Source organism: Terrapene carolina, unplaced genomic scaffold (assembly GCF_002925995.2).
Source record: "Terrapene carolina triunguis isolate 2854851 unplaced genomic scaffold, T_m_triunguis-2.0 Scaffold179, whole genome shotgun sequence".
Lineage (NCBI taxonomy): Eukaryota > Metazoa > Chordata > Testudines > Emydidae > Terrapene > Terrapene triunguis.
The window spans coordinates 7,381,077-7,392,672 of NW_020664530.1; the positions used below are offsets into that span (position 1 = coordinate 7,381,077).

An 11,596-nucleotide genomic window follows, 5' to 3' on the forward strand; every position below is an offset into this window, starting at 1 on the left:
GTCCCATGATGCTATTTATGTATCATGCAAGCAAACCTCTATTAAAGTTATCCTCTTTACTACTACTGCAACAATTCTTATTAAAAAATCCACAATAATGCTCTAACTGGACCATGGGAATGCAGAAGTATCTAATAATAATAATAATAATAAAAAAACCACTTTCCCTAGTTTTTAAATTTACCAACTGAAATATCAAATATTTTATATACTGTAAGCTCTCTGGGAAAGGGTCAGTTTGTATAGTGCCTAGCATTGCACGGTCTTGGTCTATCACTAGGGCTCCTAGCTGCTACCATAATACAAACAATAATGTTTGAGACTTATAGCTTAGCTTTTTGACATGTTGGAAAGTCAATATACGTCCAGCCACACTAGACAAGTACAATCAGCTTGGAAATTGTTAACTTTTAAGCCTAATTTTGTTCATTTTAACACCTGTGTTTGTCTGGCTACATGATGACTTAAGAACATTGTTTGTTTTTTACACTGAAGGTTATCTTCACAACCAGAAAGCCTAAACGCTTCAGATGTTTGCAAATTAAATCTTAGGATCTGACAAAAAACACTAAATATAGCAACACCTTCAAATTCAAGAGATCTACTTCCTGAGTATTTACAGTAATTTGTCTAGACTAGGATTTAAAGATTTAACATGTTTTCAAACTCTAGTGTTGCTGAAGTCTACATTGCCTTGTCTATGACAAAGAATTAGAACACAATAGTCAGAACCTTTAAATCCTAGTATATACGCTGCCTAAGTGTAATGATGTAATGGGCACTATATTTCAGTCTTCTTCGCTTTGTAATGTTATCAGAGAGAACTGGTTTCTATTCTCAACCTTGTTAACTAAATTCCAGTTGAAGTCTTTAGTAGTTCTAGTGAGAGGCAAAAAGGAAAACAGCTTGACCTTCAAGTTCCCAGCCTCAGTTTACAGTGTGGAGTTTAGATAGATTAGATAGATTGGATAAACTAAGCAAATTTGATTTGCAAGTCAGTGATAAAGTGGAATTCCATAAATTCCATACTCACTTTTTGGAGTATAGCTATATTTTAACATCCCTGTGAGAAACCCAAATCCTACAGATTTCTATTAACCAAAACTAGGATCTTGAATATGGCGTAGTTCTAAGACGACAATTGTTGACACCTCATGGAAAGCTTTAAAAAAACAAGTTTAAGCAGAAACTTCCATCACTGCCCTCTAATTACTAGGGACATTTTTTGTGAAAACAGGATTTATGTTTCTTAAGAATCTTATTCTTTAAAGATACAACCCTTTATTTGATGTCACAATCATCTTCACAACAACTAAGCAATAGAGGATTGTCTCTTTAGGTGAAAGATTAAAAAAGCACATAAGAGAACAGCTGAACTTTTTATTAAAAAGCCTATTTACATGCAAGATTCCACACTAAAATACTGCAGGAAAAAAACAAGTAAGCGTGCTATATTGCAGGGTTGCTCATGAGGTATCAGCAGGTCTTGAGTATTCAAATTTTAACAGACCAAATTGAAAGTACTTACAGTACAATGCATACAAGTACTCACCCTTCACAACATGCTTTCTGGTTACCACAAATAAACATTCCAGAGGCTCCCAATTTGATATGGACACTTGGGATAAACAGAAAGAGTGGCCTTTTAATTAACTCTTACAAATTACATTCAGACTCTAGAAAGCGTTACACCCTAGAAATCAATACGGAAATCCCAGTTTAGAAATTCAATAGAATTCCCACTACATATTTTTGATCCCTGTACATTTATATAGTCCTACATCTATATACAACGCCATTCAGTGGAGTGGCACAAAAGATGCATTAGTGAAATTAAAATATAAAAATGAAGTCTTCCAATGACTTCATTTCTGAGATGGAAGGGAAGAGAGATTTGAACTCCCAACTCTCTAGCTCTATATTGTATTGTTCCCACTCCAGAACAATGTGGGTGGTATTCCAGAACTAGGAGAGAGAAGCCACTGGAACAAAACCCAAATTAATTTACATAAACACACCTACAAGCTTTTTTTCTCCTTCTCACTCCCAATAACTTCTGAATCACTGCAGGCAACTGTTCAAAATAATACCAGATCACGCATCAATCTTATTTTGTCATATTTACCAGTCACTCTTTCGCTCTTACAATTTTAATAAAAAGGCAGCTCTTTTCAACACCACCCCCTTACACCTACCAAAATGACTCAAGACAAACCATGCTTTTAGTAAGAGCATGCCGCATGTTCAACACACTTTGTTCTAGAATCACAGTCGCCAGCCTATCTGAACTTGCGAAATGCCATGCAATGCTGTGGAAGACAGGGACCCACTACTGTCCTTAGAAGTTCACTCGAGTTGCCTTTGCATTTAACATCCTTCCTGCACTCGGGATTTTCATATACAAAGAGAAGGGAGGAGGAAAGGGGAGAATCAAAAGCAGCAACTCGTGTGAAACAGCAAAAGAAGGAACAACCCACAGACAGCTCAACGGCCCCCGCATTGAACAGCAGCTTCCGGGAGACTATCTAAGAGCACATGAGACTGAAGCAGACCTGCCCAAGTGCCCAAACCTCTCCCCGTAGCAGGGAGGCCCCCTCGTTTGGGGAGATTAATTGTATTTTTTCCCGTCTCCTCCTCAGGGAACGAAGGATTTTGCGGCGTTTCAATCAGGCGATTTAAAACCTCGTTCGCCTTTTGAGGGGGACTGAAGGGGGATCGGGGGACGTCCCCTCAGTCAAACTGCCCCTGCACCCGCCACTAGTCTGAAGTCAATGGGGAGGTTTGAGGAGAACAACAGACGCAGCCCCCCAAGGCGCCCCGCCCTGGTTAGGGGTCCAAAGCGGTCCCAAGCCCGCGGCTCTACTCCCGCCTTTGTCTCAGCCGGGTCGGTCCAGGGGGGGACCCCTCCGCCAGGGTGGGCAGAGCCAACTTAGACAAAGGGCGCTTCACGCTCCGTGTCTCTCTCCAGCTGTCACCGGCCGGCAGAGCGTGTCCCGCCGCCAGCCGCTCCCCGCCACCCTGTTCCCCCCGGGGGGGGTGAGTTTCCTCGCGGCTGGGCCCCCCACTCCTCATTCTGCCCTCCCCTCACTCCTCCCGCCGCCGCCGCCTCCTCCCCCAGTATAAAGGGCGCCGGTTATAATAACGGCTCACGGCTCCCGCCCGCGCGGTGCCGGTCGCTCGCTCACTCACCCCCCCAACCCCCGCCGGTGCTGCCGCCTCCGGGTCCCCTCTCCGCTCCTCTCTGCCTCCGGCCGCCGGATTCACCCTCCCGGACCGAGCGCCAAACCCGGCGGCCCAATCGGCATCGCGCTCATTGGAGAGAACCAAGCACCGCCCCGATTGGACGGACGTGGAGGGGCCGCCTGAGCCAATCAGCAGCGGCTAGAGGCGGTGCCGGGGGCGGGGAGTTCGCTCCCCACGTGCGGGGGGAAGGGGGTGGAAGAGCTCTCTTTGTTCTCGCGCTGGCTGGGGAGATGGCGAGTTTCGTGCTCCTCTCTTAATCCTCGCGCGCTCCTGAGCCCCCTTGGGAGAGGGAATCTGGGCGCGCGGGGAGGGAGAGCCTTGAAGCCCGCCTTGCCTGCGGGTGGGGAGATTGGGGGTTGCTGAAAGAGGAAGCGCCCGCGGAGCCCGGGAAGGGAGGGGCAGCCCTGTTCGGCGCTGCTGAGAGTTTGAATCAGTTCGAAAGTGGGAGCTGTAACGGTTTTAACTGTCATGCTTCTGCGCGCGCGGGAGGGAGGCGCGGGGAGCTCAGCAGCCCCACGTCCCTCCCCTCTGCCTGTTGCTTCCCCCTCCCAGGCGGGCAGTCCAGAGCCTGACGCGCTCCGCCCTGCATCGATCCCAGCCCCGCCTCTGACCTTGGTTTCGCTGAACCAGTTCCCAAACCAGCTCAGCTAAACCAATTGTGGAGCCGCCCTGTAGCTCCCTGGAGGACAGCCGGACCTTCCGTGACTGAGCCAGCTTCCAGAAGCAAATGGCTTCAGTAAAAATGGGCCAGGCCACCCAAAACTGCATCTGTGCCATGTCTTTAGTGGGTGTGGAAATGGCCAGGCTGGTCAAAAACTTGCCTAGTGTAGACGGGCCCCTTACCCCCTGTCATCTCTGCTCTGTCCTTCACCTAAACCATATAGATAACCACTCCTTTCTGTCTTCTGCAGGTTCTGTCCACACCTTCTTCCATGTGGTGCTCTATGCCTGTGAACCACAGCCCACCAAGTCCTCCCCTCACTTGTTAACAAAACATCACAAAAATCATAGCACCAGCAAGATGTATGGCCACCTCTCTGCTCGATCATGTGGTTTTAATTATATCCTCTCTCAGGGTATTGCCAACCCCTAGCAATGCTGCTATCTTCCCCATCACTCAGACTCGTAATCTGGTCTTAAGCCTTAACTTGCCCTCTCTAGAGCCTCACATCCAGGCTGTGTTTAAATCTAGCTGATTCTTTCTGCATCACCTCTCTAAGATACAACCTTTCCAATCCATCCACGCAAGCACTTGGGGAAGGGACTGTCTTTTTTGTTCTGTGTGTGTACAGTGCCTCACACAATAGGGTCTGCTCCATGACTGGGGATCCTAGGTATTATGATAATCAAATAATAAATAACTATAATTAAAATTCTTGCCCCGGCTCTCGTCATCTTTCATCTCAATTACTGTGTATGCAGGGTCATGAATGTAGGGCTGGGGCAGGGGGTTGGGGTGCAGGGTGTGGGAGGGGGTGTGGTGTGCAGGAAGGGGCTCAGGGGTTGGGGTGTATGAGAAGGCTCAGAGCAGGGGGTGCGGGTGCGGGGTGCAGGAGGAGTTCAGGGTGTGTGCTTCAGCCCGGCGCTGCTTACCTGGAGCGGCTCTGGGGTGTCAGCAGCGCACAGCGGGGCTCATGCAGACAGTGCTTCTATATCGTGATGCCAACTTTTCCCAACCTAGTGCTAAAAATTTCCCAAATCTGGTGAAAAATTCCCAGATAAAGTTTTTTACAGTGCTTCTATATCCTGGGAAATTTCCCAAAACCTGGGAATTTGTGAGTAAAATGTTTCAACTTGGGAAATTGGGAATTTTCATTCAAAACATTTTACTCAAAAATTCCCAGATTGTGGGAAATTTCCCAAGATATAGAAGCACTGCAGGCAGACTGCCTGCCTGCCCTGGCCCTGAAGCGACTGGCACCACGTCCTTGCAGCCCCTCGGCGGGGGTGGGCAGAGGGCTCCATGCGCTGCCCTCACCTGCAGGTACTTCCCCCGAAGCTCCCAGTGGCAGCGGTTCCCCGTTCCTGGCCAATGGGAGCTGCAGGGGGCGGTGCCTGCAGGCAAGGGCAGCACGCAAAGCCCTCTGCCCCCCCAACCCTTTGGGCAGCAGGGACATGGTGCCAGCCGCTTCCGGAAGCGGTATGGGGCCCGTGGCACCACAGGGGTGGCAATCCTGTGGGCCGGATCCAAAGCCCTGACGGGCCAGATCCGGCCCACAGGCCGTAGTTTGCCCACCTCTGCCCTAGCTTGGCACTTTGACCATGTCACCCCTCTCTTTGTGTCCTTCTACTGGCTCCCCTTTTGCCATTGCAACAAACATAAGCTTCTTGTCTTCATTTTCCAGGCCCTTCATAGCCTATCATCACTATACTTATAATCTCTCATTCACTTTAGGATATTTCTTATTGACAGTGATGTCAGCAGGTGCCACATTTAGGGAGGGCAGGGGGACCCCCCCCAAGTTTTGTACCACATTGGGATGAAGTTTGCTGCCCCTTCTCCCCCCCCCACTGTCCTGTGGCACTGCCATCTGCAGCCACCACTTTGCCTCTGCCTCCCCCGCCACCCTCTGCCATGGAGCCGCAGCTGGCCACGCTGTTTGGCACTGGGAGCCTGCCTCCTGTTCTGCTATGCAAAGCCAGGCAGAAGCTGATATTGGGGTGTCCCCCTCCTTCCGCCCATCATGTTCCCGGGCGTGAAGAGCATGCCTCTCACCCAGCCTTTGTCCCGCGGAACTGCGCCCACTATGCCAACTAGGGACTGAGCAGCACACAGCCAGCCCCACAGCAGCACCCTCTTGGACATAGCCCCTCCCTGCACCCTGAGCTATCCCCCTGCCTGCACACAGTCCCTAGCTACCCCCTGCCTGCACCCTGAGTGGTTTTCAAACTTTTTGAGCAGAGTCCCCCTTTGGATTATAAATTTGGGCACCCCCCCCCCATTATCTACAAAAAAACCCTAGAATTTTCAGGTACCTCAATATACTCCTTTAAAGAAGGACATTGATAAACTGGAGAGGGTTCAGAGAAGAGCCACACAAATGATTAAAGGATCAGAAAACATGATTTACAGTGATTGATCTCCTGGAGGCCATCTGTTTAGTTTAACAAAGAAACAAGGGGTGACTTGGTTACAGTCTATAACTATCTACATGGGGGACAATAAATATTTGATAATGGGCTCTTCAACTGAGCATAGAATGGTATTATAACATGATCCAATGGCTGGAAGTTGAAGCTAGACAAATTCATACTGGAAATTTTTAAAAGTGAGGGTAATTAACCATTAGAACAATTTACTAAGAGTCTTGGTGGATTCTGTATCACTGACAATTTTAAAACCAAGATTGGATGTTTCACTAAAGGGTATGCTCTAGGACAGGGGTGGGCAAACTACTGCCCACGGGCCAGATCCGGCCCGTGGCGGCGCCAGCACCACATCCCTGCGGCCCCCGGGCGGGGGAGCACAGGGCTCCATGCATTGCCCTTGCTTCCAGGCACCGCCCCCTGCAGCTCCTATTGGCCGGGAACAGGGAACCGCGGCCAATGGGAGCTTGGGGGGAGGTACCTGGAGGCACGGGCAAGGGCAGTGCACGCAGAGCCCTCTGCCCCCTCCTTCCCCAGGGGCTGCAGTGCTTCCTGGAGTGGCACGGGGCCGGGGACAGGGCAGGCATGCAGGGAGCCTGCCCTGGCCCCGGTGCACGCTGCTGCTACCCCAGAGCTGCTTGAGGTAAGCGGGGCTGGAGCTCGAACCCCTCCTGTACCCTGCCCCAAGCCCCCTGCCTGCACCTCACACCCCAACTCCCAGCCCTGAACCCCCTTGTACACCCCACACCCCTCCTGCATCCCAATCCCCTGCCCTGAGCTCCCTGCTGCACTCTGCACCCCTGTGCAGCCCAACCCCCTGCCCTGAGCCCCCTGCCGCACCCTGCACCCCTCCTGCACTCCAACCCCCTGCTCTGAGCCTCCTCCTGCACTCCGCACCCCTCCTGCACCCCAACCCCCTTCCCTGAGCCCCCTTATACACCCCATACCCCTCCTCTGCCCCAATCCCTTGCCCTGAGCCCCTTCCTGCACACCACACCCCCTCCCGCACCCCAACGCCCTGTCCCGGCCCTGCATACTATTTCTCCACGCAGATGTGGCCCTCGGCCCAAAAAGTTTGCGCATCTCTGCTCTAGGAATTATTTTGGGGAAGTTCTATGGCCTGTAGATCAGGGGTCCCTTCTGGCCTTGCAATCTATGAAGCTATAAATCCCTTCTTAAAACTCCTTTAAGAGTTAAGAATGAAGCAGATAGTGTGCTGAGATCACAACCTATCACATTGACCAGCACTGTCTCATTGTTTTCTTGTGCTCCATTTTTTGTCTGTCCGTATCCACCAGTTGGCTCTTGTCTTATACTTAGATTGTAGACTCTTTGGGGCAAAGACTGTCTTTTTGTTCTGTTTGTACAGTAGCTAGCATAATGGGGTCCATGGTCCATGTCTGGGGCTCCTAGGTGCCACTATAATAAATATAATATAATATAATAAAAAAAAAAATCATGAGTCAAGCCCTCAAAATCACAAGCGTGGTTTAAAATCATGCTTTTCTTTTAAATACTACATTTTGGGTGCTTTTTATTTGCCTTATGGCTACTGAGCCTTTAGGGTCCTTCAAATTATATTTTCTATAACCATGAGGGATAGAAACATACTTTAAAAAAAAAAGTCGAGTTTATCATGCAATCACATGATTCCAGCCAGCAGTTGGGCCTTTAAGAAAAATACCAAACAGCATGAGACATTCAATAAAATCACAAGAGTTGGCAACACTGATTTTATATTCTGTCTTTAGCTCGTTATCTTGTAAGCAGGTTTATACTAGTAGTTTACTTTAATTTTAACAACTTTTTTTTGCAAGCATAGAGTTCAACAATGTTTGAACTAATTTCTTCTCATAGTAACACATCAGTGATAGATTGCCCTATCCTTCTTTGAATTCCTGAAATGACTGACAATTTCAAAACTTGCTGTTCAGGTTTAAAAGCACCAAAACTTTCACATTTGTAAAATGTGATCTATTTATTATTCCTGGATATGAAGTTATTTAAACTACCCCAAGATGGCTGCCAAATTCAAGATGGCTACCACATTCCTTTACTGTTTAGAATGTATACTTTATTTTGATTGTCAGAATTTAATTTCATGATCACTTTAGTTTTGTTTTCAGTTAGGCAATATAAGTAGTCATTATTGAATAAGCTTTAAAATAATGGATTGTAATTGGCTTAGTCACGTGACTCAGTAAATTAATATTACAGTATATACACTATGAATTGGACCTCATCTCAGCACAGATGTCATTCCACCTTTCTATCTGCACTTGAATGGAATGATTTGTGTGTCCATTACTTTTTGAAAGCAACTAGTGCTGATTAGGAAATTAAATATTACCAAACACTCTGAAAGACCTGGCTTTTTTTGGAGGGGGGGGTGAGGAGTTATGTGTTCCTGTTTTTGAAGAAAAGAATCTTTCCATTTGAATTCAGTTCTAAAGTCTTAAAATGTTAAATTGTATTGGAAAATAATTCTTTTGAAGCAGACTTTCTGATCACCCTCCCAGTCAGTTTCAAACAGCCAGCAGAATGTTGGCAGCTGTTTGTTCTGCACTCAGCAGAGCCACCCAAGTGGCTTTTTTGTTTCTAACTTATTTTCATGGTGGATGAATATCTGTTTAGCTAAGAACCTACTTCACAAAAAAGAAAACGTCTACAAGACACTCACAATGTAACAATTACTAAGGAAATGTCTGACAAGAATTTGAACTTTGATATTTTGAGGAGTTATTCTTTGAATTTTAGTTTTTAAAAACTCTAATATCAAGATAAAACTATGTAAAAGTAGTTTTGAAAAACATGTTTAAATTCGAAGACATTTATAAATTAAATGACAATGTCAATAAAATCAGAATCTGGAGAAAATCAGAATGGGATATGGCAGCCTTCTGGAATTGTTTAAAACATTTTTTTCTTTTTTCTATCAATCACATAATCAATTTTATATAAAATATTGAGCATTAAAGGGCCTGATCCTGTTCCCCTTGACGTCAATGACAAAATTCAAAATGGCTTCAATACTATCAGGATTGGGTCCAAAAACACCAATGAAACATCTGTTTATGTTTGTATATGTGAATAAAATATTACTGCTGAATGTTGATGATTAGATATGAGGAATAAGAGAGACTTCTCACCAATGCACATGGCCATAAAAACCAACTGTTTTGAAAACAACCACAAAAAACCTATATATGATCATTTACACAGGAACATACAGATATCATGTCTTCACTTTTTTTTTTGTTGTTAAGTAGCACACACCTGAGTGTAGAGGAGTACAATTTTGTAAAGCGATATTAACATCTGGAGGTACTTTCACAAAGAAATACTGTAATATCAAAGTAAATCAAAAAAATTTAAAACATGTAGATTGTTCTCTACAGCAGTATGTTTATAATTATTCACCTAATAATTTCACTACTGATCTCTGCACAGAGGGGCTTAGGTAATATCTCTGTCTGGGGGAACCAATGAGGGGACAGCCTTAGCTTGAAAGAGCCATGGTTTGTTGGGGCAGGGCTAGAACACTGTTTGAATGGACTGCATGTAGTGCTTCCTGCCTGTTTAACAGGGAGCAATGTAGGCTAGCTCCACCCCTGATGTGATGACTGACAGCAGGAGTTCATACCTCATGCTATTACTCTTATGTGGAAGCACACATTGTTTAAGTCACTGCCTTGTGGATTATGTCACAGCCCCTGCTGACTGCTTTGAGTCTTGGCTGTGACTAAAGACCAAAGCTGAGTTTATTTATTTTCTTTTTCTGGTGGGTCTATAACAAGGTGCAACCTAGTGGACTTGAAAAACACTAGGTCCAGTTCTCCTATTGAAGTTGATTGCAAAGTTCCCATTAATTCAATTGGAGTAGGATCAGGTCCACTTTGTATTTATCAACATTAACACCAGCTGCTTCCGCTTTTTATATGCATCCAAATTCTCTCTCAGGCATTCATAATAATGACATTATTTTGTACAGTAGGCAGCCTATGGGTGTAGCAATCTAAATAAGCTTCTCTGTGTATCTGTACTGGCGGGTGTGTCCCAGATACACCAATCATTCAGTTCATAGTACTGCTCTACACATTTTCTGATATGCTGGACTTTAAACATGTCAATTTACGTCTCAGGCTGCAAAAGTGAATCTTCCCTGTGAAGTTATTGGTCACTTTTTCAGAAACTAGTGTTTTGTAATTCTATTAAATCAATAAACTATCAATGACAACTTGAGCAATAAGATTTCATGGCCCAAATCTGGCAATTAAATCCAAATGAATTCACTGTGACTCTGCACTCACAGTTGTGTTTGTCTGTGTGAAACTGATGGCAGGACTAAACCAATAACAGCATTATCTTAATCCAATCCACCATTATCATGTTTACAAGGTGAAAAGCAGTATACATTCTTTCCCCTCCCACACAACCCCAACCTCTAACTGTTTTTATAATCTTCAAATCATTTAAAAAAATAATATTTATTTCATTAAGTGCACTAACTTTGGTAATCAATTTAGTAATATACTTTTAATAAGTGAAAGTTTTAAAAAAATTATCAATTTCAAAATCAATTTTCCTTTACAAAATAATGTTTCTGTTTCAAATGTTTTTCCATTCAAATATTACTTGGTATTATTTTCCCTAAAGGAAATGCAACCTTATACATAGTTTCAAAAGTTAATTCTGTATCTTCTATATTTTCACAGACTGCATGTTTTTCTTTAGAAGTTAATTTAATAATCATAATTGTACAGTTATGTTTTTTCCAGACACAAAGTACAAACATAATTTTAGTCACAATGACATTTAGTTTAGTTTAAGAGAACTTAAAACTAAGACAACTAAAGTCTCCATGAGACGGCACAGTGTGTGTTCACTGAATTAATCATCATACTGGGAAAGTAAAACACAACTAAAAAATCAAGCATAGACACACTGTCTGTGTGGGCCAGCTCCAGAATACTCAGAGATTTAAGGGTGCAGTACACAGAGGAAGAAAATAAAAGATACAATGATTACATAGCTAATGTACTTTGGGGCTTTGGTCATGTGGTGTTACATCAGAATTCTCATCTGTCTGTGCAATTTGAGGGCCTGTGTGAGTCTCATGCTGTAGCTGACATCACAAGCAGCTGGTTCTCAGTTTTCCAATGGGATTAGTTTCATCCCCTAGTGATATACAAGCTATTGTAGGGTTACCATATTTTGAGCCTCCAAAAGGAGGACACTCCACGGGGCCCCGCCCACGCCCCGCCCC

The 11,596-nt window shown here is 45.1% G+C and overlaps 1 protein-coding gene across 6 annotated transcripts in view; it reads right to left on the reverse strand.

The window, feature by feature from the left end:
• Nucleotides 1–3,246, reverse strand: part of LOC112121800 (histone-lysine N-methyltransferase EZH2) — an 87,554-nt gene extending 84,308 nt beyond the window's left edge. For 4 of the 6 annotated variants that reach the window (XM_026654062.1, XM_026654058.1, XM_026654061.1 and 1 more), the window contains exons 1-2: nucleotides 2,478–2,515; nucleotides 1,553–1,618 (exon numbers count right to left, since the gene is read on the reverse strand). In XM_026654062.1, coding sequence (XP_026509847.1) covers nucleotides 1,553–1,618; nucleotides 2,478–2,500 — 89 coding nt within the window. In that variant the 5' untranslated portion in view covers nucleotides 2,501–2,515. Of the gene's footprint in view, nucleotides 1–1,552; nucleotides 1,619–2,477; nucleotides 2,516–3,189 lie in introns of those variants that run through there. The other 2 variants (XM_026654059.1, XM_026654060.2) reach the window with 2 other exon arrangements.
• Nucleotides 3,247–11,596: the final 8,350 nt, after the last annotated feature.